This window comes from Struthio camelus, chromosome 4, assembly GCF_040807025.1.
Source record: "Struthio camelus isolate bStrCam1 chromosome 4, bStrCam1.hap1, whole genome shotgun sequence".
NCBI lineage: Eukaryota > Metazoa > Chordata > Aves > Struthioniformes > Struthionidae > Struthio > Struthio camelus.
Genome location: NC_090945.1, coordinates 52,348,065 through 52,368,370, shown reverse-complemented (window position 1 = coordinate 52,368,370; position 20,306 = coordinate 52,348,065). Strand labels below are relative to the sequence as shown.

Genomic DNA, 20,306 nt, shown 5'->3' with positions numbered 1-20,306 from the left:
GTTCGGTTCCAGTCCTGTGTGACTCTATTTCATGCTTCTCTGTCTTCTTAAGCATCAGCTGGATCTGCAGTGACGTTTACTGGGAGCAGCTATGTGAAATATCGTCTCATGGAAAATGAGAACAAAGAGGAAATGAAGCTGACAATGAGACTTAGAACTTACTCTGCTCATGCAGTTGTTATGTATGCTCGAGGAACAGACTACAGTATCCTAGAGGTATATTAAAATCTCCCACTTCATAGATCTCCTCCTGTGTTGTTACCATCAACTTTGTAATTTTTAATGCCAATTTAAAAGATGTAATTGTACTATTTCAGTAGAACCCTTATAATTGAGAACTGCCTTCAAAGTAGAGTTTGTTATACATCCAAGTGGCAAACCTCTACTGAACTTTTTAATGTGTAAAAGGAATTAGTTTTCTTTAATTAAAAAACCCCAAGGAGCAATTTTAAATACAGACTTTAGAGATGCTTGCATAGATTATCTGCTGTAAAGTATGAGCAGTCTGTAAGTCCATACAGAAGACAATTAAAATATTTGTGACATTAGTCACTTAAAGGGATCACAGAAGGAGAAGGCTACATCTTGAAGTACTATAATCTTTGGATGATGATCTGTGACCTTCTCTACTAGAGAAGAAACGTACCCAGGTATACATTTTAATTAAAAGAACTGTGTACAATGAGTGACAATCATTGTAAATGCTTGCAGTACAATGTTAGTAAACTGCTCTTTATGAACACCACCAGCAAACAAACTTTTATAGGCATCAATATTTTACAGTTTTGTTTTTTTCTTAGGGACTCTCCTACATATGTGGTCCATTAGTTGATGATGTTGTTTTCCTCTGTAGATTCACCATGGAAGGCTGCAATATAAATTTGATTGTGGCAGTGGGCCTGGGATTGTCTCCGTTCAGAGCATTCAAATTAATGATGGCCAGTGGCATTCAGTTTCTCTTGAAGTGGATGGGAATTATGCACGACTTGTTCTGGATAGAGTGCATACTGCATCTGGTACTGCTCCTGGTACGCTTCGGACACTAAACTTGGATAACCATGTGTTTTTTGGTGGTCATATTCGGCAGCAAGGCACAAGACATGGCAGGAGTCCTCAGGTTAGCAATGGTTTCAGAGGCTGTATGGATTCTATTGTACTTAATGGACAAGAGCTACCTCTAAGCAGCAAACCACGAAATAATGCACACATGGAAGAATCTGTAGATGTGGCTCCTGGTTGTTTACTGACTACCACAGAAGGTTGTTCAAGCAGTCCGTGTCAGAACGGAGGCATCTGCAATGCACTGTCAAATGGAGGTAAGCTCTGCTGCATTTTTCTGCTCTTATTTTTCTAAACTGCTTTCCAGCTTACCTGCCTTGGAGGGACGGAACAGCCTTGTGAGTAATTCTTCCTTTTCCAGAGAATTGTACAAGGCTGGTTATTGAGCAGGTGGGAGGGCTGTGTCTGCCTGCCTTTCAGACTCGGTTCTTTGGGATATGAAGCAGACAACACATGTCAGAAAACCAGAAATTTAATCTTCGGTGTTAACACCTGAAGTCCATCCTCTGACTGCTCTAACTGAAGATTCTTTAGAGTCTTTCTTCAAAAACTGTGAAAACGTTCTGACAAGCTTGAATTTTGTGAGGGAAAGGAAGTTATGCTTCAATTGCACATAAAACTTAATACGTTTTCTTCCTTTGTTTTCTAATAAGATGTATCTGTCTGTTTCTTTCCATCCTCCCTCTATTCAGACAGGTAGTAGGTGGGCAGGGAGGGTTGTCCCCCTTGCTGCCTCCCACGTTTATATTTCTATATATATACTTAATAAGGCTATGCATGCCTTTCAAAAGGAGTGCATTTGATTTCAGGTTACTACTGCAAGTGTCCTCCTTTGTTTATGGGAACTCACTGTGATGTAAGCGTCAACCCATGTGCTTCCAACCCCTGCCTTTATGGTGGTACCTGCATCCCAGTCAACGATGATTTTATCTGCCAGTGCCGAGGACAATACACAGGCCAAAGGTATGTTTGTATTGTTTATTGTACAAATGACCCCCTTAGAGAATAGGCTATAAATGTAACACTTTCTCTATATTCCTTTTTATCTGTTTCCTATTTAAAGCTTTGAGACTTTGAAAGCCAGTCTACTGGAGTTGTTTGAGGTTAATGCTAGCCAGTACATTATAACCTTGAATCCTATACTACATACTTAGAGTAAGGTAATAGTTCATTGGTTTTTTTTCTTTTTTTAATAGATATATGTATTTTTTAACCTGTGCAGGTGCCAGCTGGGTCCATATTGCAAAGACAACCCTTGTAAAAATAGCGGCAAGTGTATTGACAGTTTGGATGGACCTGTTTGTGAGTGTGAAGCAGGCTTTCGCGGAGAAAGGTGGGTAGTGTTCCACACAGATAATGAATTGTTGACAACATTATTTATCAATTCAAATTGGTTGAAATCTGAAGTGTTGATAAATGGCAAATTGCCCGGTAGTGTTCAGTACAGCATATTAAAAAACAAGTATCTAGAATTATTGAGAACAAGGAGACTGCATTAGTGACTACAGATGTATACTAACCATTATTTCTCTGCTCTGTTTCTGTTAGGTGCTTGGCTGATGTTGATGAATGCGTAGAAAACCCATGTCTCAATGGTGCCCTTTGTGAGAATACGTACGGTTCCTATCATTGCAATTGTAGCCATGGATTTGGAGGAAAACACTGTACAGACATTGTTCTCAACAAATACGTTTCAACATCTTGGAACATTAGCTTAGCTGAAGTAATTGGAATTATTGTTTTCGTCGCAGGAATATTCCTGTTAGTTGGGATTTTTGTTGTTTGCCACAAAGTAATTAGTAGAAAGAGGAAACACCAGCCAGAGCCTGAAGACAAGCAACTGGGAGCTACAACAGCTTTCTTGCAAAGACCTTATTTTGATTCAAAATTAAATAAGAACATTTATTCTGACATCCCACCACAGGTTCCTGTTCGTCCCATTTCGTACACTCCAAGCATCCCGAGTGACTCTAGGAACAATCTTGACAGGAATTCTTTTGAAGGGTCTGCCATCCCTGAGCACCCTGAGTTTAGTACTTTTAACCCAGATTCTGTGCATGGTCACCGAAAAGCTGTAGCTGTTTGCAGTGTAGCACCAAACCTGCCACCTCCACCTCCCTCCAACTCTCCTTCAGACAGCGATTCAATACAGAAACCCAGCTGGGATTTTGACTATGACAGTAAGAAATATTTTTATTTTGTTCTCTTCCTGTTAGTGGTGCATGCGTGTAGTACAATTCCGCTATGAATTCAAAGTCTGTCTATGCCTGTTAGGATAGAAAAGACATTATGAATTTACAGGTTTTTGAGTCTGATCAGGCCTTATGCTCAATAAATTTTGTAAGAATGTATAGATTTTAGGACTTATTGGCTCCTTAACCTAGAATCTATTAATTGTCCCATTTGAAATTTTTTCTTTCAGCTAAAGTTGTAGATCTTGATCCCTGCCTTTCAAAAAAGTCTCTGGATGAAAAGAACTCTCATCCTTACAGTGCTAGAGAAAGCATGTCTGAGGTCCAGTCTCTTAGCTCCTTCCAGTCTGAATCATGTGATGACAATGGTATGTAAAATACAGTCATTCTGTACTATTGTTTACATTCATTTGTTCTGTCTTTGCATCTATTAATAGGAATTACATATATCAAATATATATTAAATAATAGCTTATTTAATATATATATCTGTATTTACTTATGTAATACCCAAATCTATTAAATTCTAAAGTGTTTTGCCTATCTTATACCTCAAGTTAATTACCTCACAATTTTTTTTAATATATATATATATATATATATATATATTCATTTTTCTATTACAATATTAACAATGAAAATGCAGCACAAGGTGTGTGGAGTTGTTTAAAAGTAAATTCAAATTTGGGATGCTCTTACAGGTTTTCATTAGTTAACACCTTACTGAAGAATACAGTCAATTTAAAAATAGCCTCTGCACAAATATGACTTTAGCTTTGAGCTTCAGCTTTCAGTAAAGCTTTCTGGTGTTACAGTTTCATTTGTTTCCTTTTTTTTTTCCTTGCTGCGACCTCAGCTCCCATATGGATCAGATCAGTTCTGAGTGAGAGCAGAGTTTAAGGGACTGCTTGTAAGTTTGATTACTTGAGTAATGAAGGAAGTTGTACAAAAAGAAATTTTATTTTAGTAGAGCAGTATATTTGGCTTTCACCATGATGAAAATGAATTATTCCATCATTTCATACTCTGAAAAAAGCCAGTATAAAAATAGAAATAAAAACATTTTAATGATAATCCTGGTCCATCAAAATCTAATCAACATACTTATTTATCTGATTCTTTTTATTAATTGGAAAGCTTTCACTTTTCCATTGTGATGACAGATGCTTTTACAGTTGATACGCATCTATTTGTACTCAGAAACTTTTAGATATTAAGACTGATTGGACAAAGTTACAGTTGCCTCATAATTTAAGTCACTAAGTTAAGGTATTTTGACTCTACTCCAATTCCTGCTTTTGTCTCTGTACAGTACAAAGAATTTGAAATTCCTTTAGTTTAGGAATGAAGAACGTTCTGCTTCTCAAAGTACAGTGGCTCGTTCTTTAAAAACATGAAAAGAAATGTCTATGTTTGTTAATGATTGGTGAAAGTAAAATGGTATGCTTATAGTTCTCGTCATTTTATCAATAGACTTGATATCAACGTCAACTTTTATTTTCCTGTGGTACTAAGTGTTGTGCAGTACATGTTGTTCTCCCCTCCATCCCATATTTTTCATATATCCTTACTGGTATTTCTTGTCATGTATTGATCATAAAGGAGGGAGACGTGATGCAGAAAAAAATAGATATGAAAGTTAATATATAAAAGCACTTCTTCAAATTAATGAAAGAAGTCAGTGATGTGATTGTGAGGCTGACAGTCCTAAAATTGAATTCTGTCCTTTAGGCATGCACAGTGGCTTCAGTGGGAGTTTCTTTCCCTTCCTGCCTTTCTGATCACTACTCCTGTTACACAGTAGATGATACTTTATCTTCTGTTACTGTAGATGATTCATTAATATATCAGCCTAAAAAAAAACTGTAGCATCAGAGACTGTTCCTTCCTTCCTTTTTTGGTAGATTCTAAGTTTGAAATTTGATCCCCAAACCATGCAAACAAATTGCAAGTGCTTACCTCAACCTACCCTATAAAAGTAAATCCTTCTCCCTACCAAAAGTATGTTGGGAAGAGGAAAACATACATAATAAAAAAGTATATTAATTTTGGTTGTTTTTAAACAGGAACGTTGCAACCTCAATTTAGTGTTCCCAACTATATACCACTGTTCACGCATAACTTGTTAAGTAGGTCAGTAACAGAAATTTTCAGTGTATGTATGTTTTTCATATTCTAGTATTTTAGTTGTGCTTCAGTGAAAGATTCTTCCCCTGGCTTTCCATTCATTAAAAAAAAAATAGTAGTTTGCAGCTGGAAATTGGAAGCCTAATGCAATACTCTGTAGTCCACCCAACACAGGCCTGTAGAAAAATTGAGTTTATTGCTGTATTATGCAATCAGGATGTTCAGGCAATATTTCATAAATGCCCATTTAACTAAAGCATTTCTGTGCTTGTGCATAATTTTTTGTTTCAGGAGTAGTTATCAATCATAACTGAATTCAGGTTTAGATGCATTTTATGTATTTTATGCAATTGCTTTCTAGATAAAGAGTACATGTATATGTACACAGATAATCTTACTTTGTAAAATAGTAATGAACTGCAATTTACAGTATTTTTTTGTATACCTATATGCTGTTTAAAGTGATGCTAACTATAGGTTTGTTTTAATTTGCTCCTTTTATACCTTTTACAAGCTTCCATAGTGACTGTAATACACCTTGTCAATGCTGTTGTTGACTCGGTGGAAAAAGAAGGTATATACATGTTTTCATTTTTATTTACTCATTTGGCAGAATAATGAATGTTTGTCTTCTAGTAGCGTGGTCATAGTAGATGGGAGTTAGTTGTAAAGTATTATTTATATAGACTTTCTGATAAGTTTTAGTAACAATTATATTTATCCTGTATGTATATTCATATTTTGTTGTGTGCACTGTGGCTACCCTGTAGGCAGGATTCAAAGTGTGATTTTTTTTTTAAAAAAAAAATGCATAAAAAGGTCTCAGTTCTTACTCTCGTCTGCAAATATTCACACAAGATCCCCCAGCAGAACTAAGACAGCAAAAGCAGTTACATACACTGGAGTAGATGAAAAACCAGCAGCCCCTAGTTCCTCCTCTTCTCCCACGCACCCCTGTTGGCACCTTGTCCAGCTGAGCACAGGGGCAGTCTGAAGTCAGTAACTTACTCCCATGGGCTTTAGATCAGGCTGTCTCTTTAGCTACAAATGCTGATTTCTCAAAAGCAGCTGATATATATAGACATATGCCTGTCAGTTTAAGTAGTTGCTCACCAGCAAATCTTACCAGAGAACCTGAAAGGCATGAATGTGCCTATATGCATGTATATATATGTGCGCGCGCACGCGCACACACACACACACACACGGATGGATCTCTGAGTTGGTATATATTTGGAAGTTAGAGGCAAGTAGCTATTTTCAGTGGAATTTGATTTTTCTGCCACCATTTAAGAACTCAACAGTCTGCAAAGCACTGTACACAAACTCTTTAGAAGTATTAGTAGTAATAAGGGTGCCAGTGAGTCTACACAAATGCTAATTAGTATTTCAGTAGACTTTAAAAAAGCCTTGAAAGTGATAACACAAGCAGTTCAGTGCTTTGGATCCCCCCCACCCCCAGCAGTAACCTCTGAGAACTTATGAGTAACAGCCACAGATCAGAGAGGCAGTATTTTTTGTATTTCATAATTTTTTTGAAAAGTAGTTTTTCCTTCTCTTATATTAAGTCCTACTTAAAACAAAGTCACCTTAAGAACATAAAATTGCTTATAGTAACTGTGGATTCTATTTGGTTTGTAATTTGAAGTACAGCCTATATAATGTTTGCAAACTTAAAAATAGGAGCAGACAAATGCAAAGACTTTTAATTACATGACAATATTTTATTAATGTGTACCTGCAGAGCATAGACCTCACTGCTAGAAAATCATAATGCGCAGTATTTACAAAGGCAAAATTACAAGACTTGGAGAAATTTTGAACTGCTTATGAGATTTTCTGATTTTAATTCATAGAGGCTACAAATGACTGATGTAGTTCTCAAGAAAAAAGTAAAAGCGTTCTTCAGTGTTTTAGTATCACTGTAAGATTAATACATACAATACAACTATTTTATGCATTTCAAAATATTCATAAAGGACAGAAGTTAAGGAGATACTGCTCAGCTTCTTCTTAACACCTAGAAGTTTCTACTCTTAATAAGTGTTTCTTTCTTTAAAGTGTCTTAGTAAAGAGTTCTGGTTTTGTGCACCCCCAAAATGGTGGCAGTTGGAGCAGCAGAGATCACTCACTGCTCAAGCCTTAAGCAAGGTCAAGCTCTGGGACAGATGGTCTTTTCCTTTAGCCTCCTCAAGGAGCTCTGCACAACAGGCACGCCAGGAACAGGAACTTTAACTAGACACAGTTTCATCCTAAAGCAGTTTTAGGCATGCACTTCTCCTGCCCTGCTCCCCAGCTAAAGCTGCCCCACTGTGCAAATCAACGGCACCGAGTGCAAAAGGAAATAGGGCTCCAGTCTAGCAGATGGTCACCTAGAAAGATAGGTTATAGTTTCTGTCTCTGTGTTTTATGTTAAGTGATTTTTTTCCTCAAAACAGAAAACAGGACCCGTATCTCCCTATTTCTTGGTAAAAGTGCTCTAAATCATCAGGCCGCAGTCTGCCCATTACTTTTGGTTTTTGCTGCCCAATTTCCCTAGAAAAATGAATAATGCTGTCTTCTAAGTAGGCTCATGGTTAGAATACTCCCCTGGAGATGAGACCAGAGATGTTTTAAGAGTCTGAGATCATGGATAATAAAGGATTGCTATTTCTCTTAGAATGGACAGGATTTTCTATTGCTTGGTTAGGTAAGCAGAAGGGAAAAAAAAAAAAAAAAGAGTCAACCTCTGTCCCTCCACTCTTCTGAAAATAGATACAAGCATCAGTTCTTAGGAGAAGATTCTAGGATTAGGGTGAGCAAGTCTCCTTACACCCCTGGATAGGAATATACCTACCTGAAAGGAAAAAGGTTTCGTATTTATCATATAACAGGACAGTTGTCTGCTGAGCCTGAGTTGCTGGGATAGCTGTACAGAGGTAGCTGGGACTCCCAGGGCACCGTGTTACAGATGCTAGACGCTGGATGAGTTCGCATCTACTAAGAAAATAGAAATCCTGACAGATTGAGCCCCACATGGAAAACCAAGGGGATGCAAGGAAAGAGAACAATCAGACCAAGTCTTGCTAAACCTTTTTAGCAGAAGGCCTGAAATTTACTGAATGGTGATTTGAGCAAACTCTGGACTGCAGATTTTTGCCACTATACAATTGTCCCAGGTGGGCTGTACATTAACTCTGTAGCTATTTCTTCTACAGTTCAAGTCTAATAAAGAAGGAGCCCAGGAGAAAATAATGCCAGTCTTGGTACTGCTAAATAAACTGACATATTTAGCCTGCAGCATACCAAAGCCAGACAAAAGCAGCAGTGTATCAGAGTGACAATCATTATGTTTGTCTTTACATCAGTTCTCCTATTTGAGTCCTAACTACAAATGTTTTCTCCTTTTTTCTTCTCATTCTGCCACCTAAAGAATCTTTTGCTGTTCCTGACCTCAGCAATTCAAGAGGTGACTTCTGCATGCGGTTCATTGATATTCACCAAAATATTTCTGTTAATATTTGGTTTTAACACAGACTTACTATAAGTCGTTTGCTGTGCGTTTGTCTGCAGTGATTACGCTTTACTAGGTTTGCACCTTATTCCAAGGCTGTATTATTTTCCTTTTAGCAAATAAATCCAACTTATTTTTGATAAGATTAGGCTTGCATCTAGTGTCCAATAGAGCAACACAGACTTATTCAAGGGAATTTTGTAAAAGACAATCAAGTTCTGTCATTTATGCATGATTAAGCTTGATTTTACTGTTGCTGTATTTGAATGTGGAATGTCTTTACTAATAGTCAAAGGATTTTATCTGGCTATGGAAGTGTTGTGAGATACCAGCTACTGAAGAGCTAACAGCATTTTGTGAAATTAACTAAATGGTAATATTAAGTGGTAAAGTCACTTTAAATATTCTAGATATTTTACCAATTAAAAATTGCTTCTTTTGAGTAGGAAAAGCAAGGCTTGTATATGTTAAATGTATTCATAAGACCAGGCAGCTGGTATCATCCTAACTATAATTGTTCAACAACTGACTATAAGAATTTAGCTGCACCAGGGAGGCTGTTATTTGTTACCCAGTGAACAATTGTATACCATTATGTATTGTGACAGCACATGCCATAGGTGACCTACAGCTCCTCCCATGTTAGGTGAGATATCTGAAAAAATTTAAAAATTCCAATGTGAATGATGCAGTATCTAATGCATGGCATAATGTAAAGTTGTGTTGTGTTGAATGTCTTCTGTGGAACCAGGGGCAAATTGCTCCCTAATTAACAAGTGGTGTCCTAATCATGGGCGATTGCATTGTCTTAAAACACGTATTGACGACTTAGTTCTGATTGATGTGAGGACAAGATACTAATACTACTTTTCTTAAAAAAAAAAATTCACCTTTCAGGTTATCACTGGGATACGTCAGACTGGATGCCAAGCGTTCAATTGCCAGGTATCCAAGAGTATCCAAATTACGAAGTGGTTGAGGAGGCAGCTCCCCTCTACACAGATCCAAATGCCATCGATACAGACTATTACCCTGGAGGTTATGACATAGAAAGTGATTTCCCACCTCCACCTGATGACTTCCCTGCACCTGATGAGCTTCCACCGTTACCACCAGAATACAGCGACCAGTTTGAGTCAATACAGCCACCCAGAGACATGCCTGCTGTAGGTAGCTTGGGTTCTTCTACAAGAAGCAGGCAGAGATTTAACCTTAACCAGTATCTTCCCCATCACTATCCTGCAGATATGTCAGAACCTCAGACCACAACCAGTGGTGTCAACAGTAATTATAGAGAACCTTATGCTCCTTACACGTTAGGATACAATAGAGACTTTGAAGCACCCACTGTAGACAACATGTCCATGTCTGTGTATGCTTCCACAGCTTCATGCTCTGATGTGTCAGCATGCTGTGAAATGGAGTCTGAAGTCATGATGAGTGACTATGAGAGTGGAGATGATGGCCATTTTGAAGATGTGAAAATTCCTCCACTTGATTCCCAGCAACATACAGAGGTCTGACACACACTCAACAAAAGTGCCTGGACTTTAACAAACTCTGTCAGTTGTAGAACAACCTTCAAGAGCTTTTTTTTTTTTTTAATTTTTTTTTTCCTTTTTTTTCCCAGCCACAGTGAATGCTTTTGTTTCAGTGAGCTAAACTGGCATGGCTGCATTGGATCACGCAGCTTATTTTACTAAATCAGTCTATTTCCATTTCCTGACCTACTGTAATTGGAAGGTTCCAAGATTTCCATTGGCTGTGCCATTTCTGAACATATTTTTGTACTTACTTACATTGTCTATGTTTAAAAAAAATCACAACACCATGTTAGCATGATGCATATATTTATATAGTTCTAATGCAAATTAATTTTCTCCTACTTTTTGTAAATTTTATGTACAGTTTGATTTTAATAGTTTTAACTAGATTTTGTAGATATTTTGTGAATTTGTTTTCCACTGAACCTAGTGGTGTTAGTGTGCCATTAAAAACTAGCACCCTGACTTATTATAATCAGGGCATCACTGTCTGAACTCCTCCCCCTCCAAAACTAAGGTTTGACATTTCATTATTAAAACAAAAAACAAAAAAAACCCACAATATATTTACACAATTCCAAATGTACATAGGTTAAGACTGATATTTTTCTGGGTCACCTACATGGCAATGTCTTAAATGGGTTGCTGTATTTTAGAACTGTCAACATTTTTTCCCTTCTTGGAAAGTGCGTTGGGGACCCCCTACATACCAGTTTAGAACCAAAACCACCATGACACAGTTTTTATAGTGTCTGTATATTTGTGATGCAATGGTCTTGTAAAGGTTTTTACTGAAAACTACCCTTAGCCAGTCTTTCTTACTGACAATAAATTATTAATAAAATACTTTAGCTTTGCTCTGTGTATCTGTATTATATATTATACAATTGACAACGCATTCAGTGCAGCATTTTTAAGCAAGTCTGTATTTGTTTTGTACTGTATTAGTTACTTGCTCCAAGCAACACATTTTTCTCTCCTCAGAAATCAAGCTGCAGCTATGTTAGAGATGGTCACTAGATGGCAGTGTGTGTCTACTTAATGGTGTTTTAAAAAGTAATCAGGCCACTATGAATAAAGATTGATGGGTATCAAACTTCAGTAGCCTTCTCAGTAGTTTGCATTTTTCTTTAAACACATAATACGTCTATGTAAATTGCTGAGTATTTGTTCTGAAGTCCCAAAACTATATACAGAAAAGACAACACTGAAAGCTATTTAGTTGAAATAGCAATTTCTTCCTTTCTTAATCACCCAGGTAGTGATTTTCAGTAATCTTTGCCCTGTTTGTGCACTTCTGTGCTGAAATTCCTGTGGTAAGTTCTGTTGGGTTTGTGATGAATACACTTTTTTTTTTTTTTAGGCAATTATATTTCAATTGCAGTTTCTTGGATTAACTTAAACTTCCAGTGTGAACAGAAAGTCAGAGAGGACACAGTTTGCTTGTGTATGCTGCTCAGCTATTTTTCCAACTAGAAAAGAACAAAGCCTTGTTGGTTTATGTTACAGGATTGCCCTGTTGGTGCACTGAAGGAGTAAGATAAGTTTTCTCTACCTCCTGTGTGAGGGTAGAGAAGTTCAGAAGTTCAGTTCACTTTTGAAGTTCAGAACAGAGTCCACTACACAGTAGTATCTTTTTCATATAGCCTAGAGCCATTTCAAATCTGCTTCCATTTTTTTCTTACTATTCCAGAAAATTCTGTAGCCTGGAAAGGTACAAAATCAGATTCGCTCAGGCGAACCCGGGCCTCCCATCATCTGAGAGAACGAGGTACTAGATTTATATTTGCATTGTAATTTCTGCACATAACAGAACAAATCCCAGCCTGGCAGCTGTATAATGGAAATAAATGAATGGTTTACAGGATGGAGCCAGAAGCCAGGCACTGCACAGCCATTTCTCAGTATTAACTTGCCTGCATGCAGCTCAGACTCTCCTAAGCATGTAAAAAGGCTAAGCTAATCAAGGGGTTTAAAGCAATGTGCTAGCTTTAAGCTGCAGTGTTTACCCTGACAAGTAAGAGCTTTTTGCCCATCTGGCCCATTGTCAGTAAAAACATTTTATTATTTAATAACATAAGAATGTTACAAAATCGAGTAAAGGGTATCATGCACCTTTATAGGCATTTGGCTCACTGCTTAATGTCCCTCTCTTCCTGAGCTGTAAAGGATAAGCTTAGTGGCAGCTCTGCCCAAGAGCTCTTAATACCTGATTTTCAGTAGGAATTGGCCTTGGAAGTCAGCCAGGGGAAGAGAATGAATTTAATACAGACTAGCACCATTTTTCAATCGGAATGACTCACAATAAAGATAAAAACCTGCCCTACAAATACCTTTTCTTAAATTACTGGTTTACAATGGAAAGGTTGGAAAACACATTTTAAAAACTGACATGTAATGAACACAAATAGCAACCCTTTAGTATACTTCAGTTCACAGTACTAATACTATGGCTAAAGGCCAGCGTGGCCCAGAGTTACAAAAGAGACTCAAGTGTCATTCCATAGTTTTAGTATGGCAAGATACTATTTTCTGTTGATTCGGGCTTCTTCAGTGATTTTTGACCATAGCATTAGTGGAGAACACAGAGCAACAGAAACAAAATAGAATCCCACTGGAAACTATGCAGCTAGGAGACAGTTTAGAGAAACTGTGAAAAAGGACGGAGTTATCCTTGCTGAAAAGGAAAAATGTCTCTTCATTACTCTGCAAAGACAACTCAAAGTTAGCTTACCAAAAAAAAAGCCTCATCTAGAAAGCATCAGAAAACTCCTTTTTGTCGTCACAAGTACTGTACTGTCAGGCAGCACGCAACACCCAGCTTATACTTCACAGCAGAAGACAAGAAGGCATCGTACCAGTCATTTATGCCAATGGCAGGAACTTCACCCCACAACAACTTTGCAAGAGGTGAGTAGAGCACAAATATGCCCTCTTAATTGCACAGAGCATGTTAAACATGCTCCCTTTTCAGAAGGGCCAGGAGGTATTATTGCCCAGTTTGAGTGCAGGAAGCGCAATTAAATCTGCTTTTCCACCGTGAGCTACAACAATGCACAAGACAGACCAGGTGACATTTTTAAGCCGATTAAAACACTGATACAGCAATGCATTGCTGGCTGACTTGGTAATAGTTCAAGATCAATTCAAGAGCATTGGCAAGCATTGATTTATTTTAGGAAGCAAACAATTGAAATGGGTAATGGCTTCCATTGAAATCATATATTCAAGTCCTCACAGTTGCTGAGAAACTAGTAACAGTTAAGAAAAGACGTTTTTCCTGACCCCTTGTGCTTAGGCATTAGGTAAAGCAATTTTTCACAAGTTAGCCTCAGTAGAATTAGTGAGTGATGCAGGTAAACATGTGGATTCATCATTTCTTCTTCATTTCCTTCCCCAGACTGTATTTACTGCCACTTGTCTGTTTCTGTGGTGGCTAGCTCAGGACCATTAAACATCAGAGAGAGTACTAGACCTAGAAAAGAGGCACCTAATTTTCCAGTGGTTAGTATCCCTTAACTGACTTGCCAAGATGTCAGGTGAGTTGCTGCTCTAAATAAGCAGAAGGCAAAGACGGGAGTAGGTTCTCTCCTTTAGTAGCCACTAAATTGGCTTAACTATATCAAAGTGCATCCTAACTCAGTCCTCTTGCCAGGCATGGAACTCGGTGCCAGATGCAGATTATTTCCCTCCCGTGAATTCAGCTGTGAATATGGGGGGGGAGGGAGGGGGTAAGAGAGGAATAGTAAAATCTCTTCTTACCTGCGTTCTAATGCTCTCAATTGACTTGGCTGCCTCGAGATAGTTCTGCTATGCATACTGCCCTTCCATACGCCTTCCAGCTTCTGGAGGAAGCAATCTAAAACATCCTACAGCAGAATTTGGGAATGTAAACATTTTGGGGCACTGTGAGGTTAACAGTATGTGTCATTTCCACTATATGCTTTGTGCTATAAGAAAAAACAACGATGACAACAACTTTGGAATCGCATGCCATACGTTTCTAATAAGAATTAATGTTTAAACTCTAGAACTATTGAGTAATAGCAACTATTCATACACTTTTGGGGCATGCTGCAAAGACAAACCTTGTTCTGCAAGACACAAAGTACGTTTGGAGCAAAGCACTAAAATGCAGATTGTAGGATTATAGCTGTGTGCGCAAAATCCACAATATTGCAAAATTAACTCTTGTGTAATACATTAACAGTGTGGAAGTGTCAGAACACAGCTAGATGCTTCAATACAATAACTAATTCAAACTACAGAATTATTTTTCCTGCAAAATCCTTGTATTCCCTGCACATTAGCTGACACAAGGAATGCCTATGAGACTTTAGTACGATATATTCAGGTAACCACATTGTAAGACATACCTAATGTGTCGTTATGATACTGAGGCAGTGAAGTTAAACATACTCTAAACAGGAACAGAAATCGCCTCTTCCCACCTCTTAATCATCATACTGAGGCGCTACTTCGCTCTTTAGAGATGAAGTTTCAGGAAGTTCAGAATCTGGTTTATTCATAGACAAACTGATGAAGTACAGACTAGATAAACATTTAGTGAGGTGAACTGAAAATTGGCTGAATTGCAAGGCTCAGAGGGTTGTGATCAGCAGCACAAAGTCCAGCTGGAGGCCAGTCACTAGTGGTTTTCCCCCCCAGGGGCCAATACTTTTTAACATCTTCATTAACGACCAGGACAGAGTGCACCCTCAGCAAGTTTGCAGATGATACAAAATTGGTAGGAGTGGCTGATAAACCAGCTGTGCTGTCACTCAGAGGGACCTCAACAGGCTGGAGAAACGGGCTGACAGCAACCTCATGAAGTTCAAAAAAGGGAAGTGCAGAGTCCTGGGGAGGAATAACCACAAGCATCAGGGCAGGCTGGGGGCTGACAGGCTGCAAAACAGCTCTGCAGAGAAGGACCTGGGGGCCCTGGTGGACAAGTTGACCATGAGCCAGCAGTGTGCCAGTGGGGCGAAGACAACCTAACATAGCCCAGGATACCGTTGGAAGAGCTTTGCCAGGAGGTCGAGGGGGTGATCCTTCCTCTCTATTCAGTCCTGGTGAAACACACTTGAAGTGCTGGGTCCAGTTCTGGGCTCCTCAACACAAGAGAGGCTTGGACCTACTGGAGCGAGTCCAGCCACAAAGACGACGAAGCAATTGGAGCATCTGACCTACGTGGAGAAGCTGAGACAGCTGGGATTATTCATCCTGGAGAAGAGAAGGCTTGGGGTGGGAGGGGTCTTACCAATTTGTATAAATATCTGTTGGGGAGACAGAGTAAAGAAGATGGAGCCAGACTTCTCAGTGATGTCCAGTGATAGGATGAGAGGCAATGGGCACAAACTGAAATTCAGGAAATTCCATTTGAACAAAAGAAGGGCTGTTCTACCATAAAGGTGATCAACTCTAGAGCAGGTTGCTCAGACAGGTCGTGGAATTTCCATCCTTCAAAACCCAACTGGACCCAGCCCTCAGCGCTCTGCTCTAGCTGACTCTGCTCTGAGCAGGGGTGCTGGGCTAGACAATCTCCAGAGGTCCCTTCCAACCCCAGCCGTTCTGTGATTATGTGGTTACTCAGCAAGTCTCTCTATTGTTCATATCTTATAGGGCGGTTTTTTTTTTCATGCTGCTAAGAAGCTAGTTTTAAGTGTCTCGAGAGAAATACGAACTTAATCTCACAGCTTCCTAGTAGCTGGCATGTCCATATTAAAAGGTCTTAAAGCAATATCCTGAATGAGGAAGTGATTTTTTTTCTTATTTATTTTAGAAAAATATTTATCAGTTTGTAGAATTTAAAGAAAGTTTAATTGCACAGATCTGGGTAGAACTACAGTGAGTTTGGCCCAATTATGTTTTATTTGAACTGCATGAAATGTCATCATTTTGAATTATTTTAGCTTGAAGCAAAAGTGAACTGAGATCCTACAGGATCAACAGTACTTGAGGTAGATGCTATAACAGATAATCCTATAAAACTTCTTTCAGTTGATACTTAAATTCAAAGCTAGTCCAAGAAAGCTAGGATTATGAGGCATATGCTTACAGGGAGGAACATGACTACAGGGTACCAGTTTTTGCTCCCTCCTCCCAGTGACATTTACTGAGTTTATATCCTTGTATAAAATACAACTTAGATTGTTTCTCTTTCATTCTCCGTTCTGTTGCCCCCATGCAACAAGCACTGTCCCAAGCAATCAAGTCTGAGGAGAGTTCCTGAACTGCCCAAGTCAAAAGATACAAATCTGAATCCACTCAAGCCAAAGATGATGCTAAATCAGTCTCTAACTGTAAAATACAAAATATAAGCTCCACCCTTTGGGGGGGTGGGGGGGGGAGGAATAAAGTGTACCATCTCCCCCTTGAATCTCTAAAGCCCTTGAAAACAGCGGTAGGCATCTACTTCCAGGAACTGGAATTAGTCCATGCTCTGATAGAGGTCATGGCAGATACCTGTGTACAGCCTGAGACCAATGCCCACACCCTGAAGAGCTGCAGCTCATTAAAATCCCTAGAATCGCTCAGGTTTTCATATTCACCAGCTCTGTGCAGATCACAGTTCTGCACCCTAAACAGGAGCTAGTTGCTGATCCAAGGTACCAAAAGTCTTCACATAAGGAGTCTCTGCACATCACAGCGAAGCCTCTCCATTCACAGAGATCAGATAGCCACAAAGTGTGTGCTTAAGTTGCTATTTTTAGCTCTTGCCAATTTTTAGGATCAAATAGCTTTCAAGCCTACACAATCCTTCACAAAAATGCTAAAGGGATGAAGAAGTCCCCATTAAACCAAGCAAGCTGAAACAGCCTGATTTTTAGCAGCATTGCTCATTCTTCCATAGCTGGAGTGCAAGAGAAGAATCAGAGAAGCACAATTTTTTATGCTGTGTAGCTGCAAAGGAGGAAAATGAGGTCTTTGCTTTGGTCTTGGATACCAAGAGAGAGACAGTTTTAAGAGAAAGCTTATCAGAATTATTTTCATGTCATGTGGCATAAGTAAATTTCTGAACTTCCTGATAATCAAAAGCTTATTTGAATATCAATGCCCAATATCCATTTGCTACCTATGATCTACAAAAGCCTTTTAATTGTAATGCACATTTAATAAACGTTCACCCACACAAAAATTAGGCTGTTGCAGCAGTCATAGGAATCAAGACAAAATATCAGTAAGAACATGAGATTATGAACATTATAACAAGAGCAAACAGTTGTGTTTTCCTTTAATGGGCTATCAAAGCTAAGTCATATTTCACGAGAGGCCTTTCTAAGCTTTTTGCTGCAGATGAACAGTTCTCAATTTCTTTTATGTTTTTACATTTGGGGTAAAAAATTTTACAGTTTGAGACACTGCACTGTGAGGCCCAATTAATGATAGGATGAGTCATTCACATAATCCCCAGCGTACCAATTTGAAAACAAGCTAAGGAATATGAGTTACTTTCAGAGCTTGCATTTAACTTTGGAAAAAAAGGTAAAGAAAGATTGCACTGTATCAAAAAGTTTCAGTTTTCTAATTTGAGTTATTTTTCTAGAGAACCTGCAGCACAGAGTAACTTGTACCATAAAGTTCAAAAGCCTCACATTTAAATAATGAATACCTTCCAATGGCCATCTAAAAACAGAGTAAGAAAACTATTAAGGTTTTACACAGTATCAAACACCAGATAAGATAATAGGGGGGCAATTCAACTTTGAGCTTCACTGGAAAAAAAGGAGCACTAGTCACAGAGAGATAGGTTAAACAATAACTAGTCTGCTAACACATGCAACTTAGCTCCAATCAAGGTTGCTGTTTGTTTTGAAACTAAATGCTGGAATTGCACAGAACTCCAACTCCAAAAACTCAGTCTAACTCTTAACTCACTTAGAAAGCAGGAGAGCAAAGTTTAAGTCTCTGATTTAACTCAAGCAAAGTATCTGAAAAGCATCTTTAATTGATCACGCACCTGGAGAGCTGCTACCGGGGAAAGGGGAAAGCCATCTCACCAAGGCAGCAGGAAAAGCTAAAGACAAAAGATGCCTCTTGTGTCCCACTCCACTGGAGAGCATACGCGTCCACGTTCCCACCTTGGAGAAGATTCTTTCCCTCATTCAAAACCTTGGAACGATGCCTAAGTCTACAGTTGAGTACCTATCTTTCAAAGAAAAACACAAGGATGCCTTCTTAAGGAGGGAAATACTTCTAGCTATCTTAATAAAAATACTTTGAATGCAGCCATCTTCAATGCTCTCCTCTACTGGAAAGAGTTCAAATCCATTTTGGCTACATCCAGAAAGCAGCCTCTATCTTTTAGGCATGCAGATTCATTAAGACAGGCTTCCCCACCTTTTCTGAAGGGTTTATTTGGTAAGAAATGCATACACATTTAGGATTCACTGAGCCACAGGGCCAGGACTTGACAACTGTCTACCCAAGAACTGGAGTTCTGCTTCCTCCAGCAAGAACAACTGTGTTAAATCATCACTGGATAAAGTGAAAAAATCCCTCATTCCTTTAAGTGCTAGACCAAACATAACTAAAGAGGAAAGAATATGGCTAGCACTCTAAACAAGTCAATAAAAGAAACCAGCAGGAGAACTGGTTGATGCAGAGGCTACTTTGACTATGTGAGGTGAAACACAAGAGGCACTGTAGCCTGTGCAGCTCCCTGAAGAGCCCCTCACCGCTGCTGTAGGCTAGGGCTGTGCATATGGCAAAGAAGTGGTAGGTACTGCCAACTTTATTATTCCTGTGGACAGCAATAACCCTTCTCCAAGCCTCTCTGCTAGTGGTCTTTTCCCATCCTTCCTGCAGTAGGAAGCAGCTCTAATCCCTTCCTAAGCAGCCTAAAAAGGATAAATAGGACACTTGGGGGTTATGGAGGGATGCCTAAATCTCAAGGGCATGAAGAAGGGTGTGCTGGAAGGGACATCTTCCTGTCCTCAACTCTCAAGCGACCCTGAAGCAATATTGACTTTCTCAGCCGCTGTGTCGCTATCTCAGAATCTCTCAGGCAGCACACTCTCCTCCAGAGCTTTTCCTGTCCCACTGACATCAACATCTTATTTCCTCTATACTGCCGAGAAATCTTGAGCTTACTTTAGTAGGCATGGGGATAACCAGATCTTCTCGTGGAAAGCCTGTTTTGCAGTTTAAGTTCCTACACTAAAAGAAAAAAAAAAAACAACAACCCTCAGAATTCCTTTGGCTATTTCAAGGACAAGAGAACAGTACTGAAGCTTTTGTTTACTGCCAAGCCCTGAGGTCTGTAACACTTGATGATATGGTCACTGACCTAAGATAAAGATCAGTCTAAACTCCATTGCTCACAACTGCTAACATTATGACACATGACTGCAGCATAAGTTAACAAATATCAGAAGAGAGAAACTTCTGTTGGTTCCAATTCAGTCAGAAAAGATAAAACACTATTTTACTGTTTTCTTTTTAAAGCCTTTCAAAGTAAGATGCTAGTAAAGAGACAGTGGGACACAGGTGAAATTGATTCTTGCACATGACTGCTCACCGTCATGAAGGGGGCGAGTCCCTTCTACCTGAAAAAATCTTTATGTCCAGCAGGCGGTAACACATCTTGAAATTCAGAAAACTCATACAAAAAGGAAAAGCCCTAACTACTCGGCTGTGGGCTTATTGCAGACAAAGTGGAATAGTTTCAGTAACAGTTATTGAGCCAGGGTAAAAGAAAGTATTGATTTCAAAATGCCTAAAGGTTGGCATTCATTAGAAGATTCATTTGGCGTTGGAATATGTAGCTAGAAAGGAAAGGAAGAAGGAAATGTGAACCCTTGCTAAACCAGTATTTGAGCTACCAGATGGAAGAAAAACATTCTTCCAAATGGTATTCTGAGATAGAGGCCTGACAGCTCCAGAAGTTCA

At 38.9% G+C, this 20,306-nt stretch overlaps 1 protein-coding gene across 8 annotated transcripts in view; it reads left to right on the top strand.

Annotated features, from left to right (window-relative positions):
• The window catches only part of FAT1 (FAT atypical cadherin 1), a 116,521-nt gene extending 105,005 nt beyond the window's left edge, over positions 1 to 11,516 (top strand). For 4 of the 8 annotated variants that reach the window (XM_068942706.1, XM_068942703.1, XM_068942705.1 and 1 more), the window contains 9 exons: positions 53 to 216; positions 854 to 1,316; positions 1,869 to 2,022; positions 2,282 to 2,392; positions 2,608 to 3,239; positions 3,482 to 3,619; positions 5,893 to 5,952; positions 8,791 to 8,826; positions 9,769 to 11,516. In XM_068942706.1, coding sequence (XP_068798807.1) covers positions 53 to 216; positions 854 to 1,316; positions 1,869 to 2,022; positions 2,282 to 2,392; positions 2,608 to 3,239; positions 3,482 to 3,619; positions 5,893 to 5,952; positions 8,791 to 8,826; positions 9,769 to 10,394 — 2,384 coding nt within the window. In that variant the 3' untranslated portion in view covers positions 10,395 to 11,516. Of the gene's footprint in view, positions 1 to 52; positions 217 to 853; positions 1,317 to 1,868; positions 2,023 to 2,281; positions 2,393 to 2,607; positions 3,240 to 3,481; positions 3,620 to 4,107; positions 4,162 to 5,892; positions 5,953 to 8,790; positions 8,827 to 9,768 lie in introns of those variants that run through there. The other 4 variants (XR_011141043.1, XM_068942704.1, XM_068942708.1 and 1 more) reach the window with 4 other exon arrangements.
• The last annotated feature ends 8,790 nt before the right edge of the window (positions 11,517 to 20,306 follow it).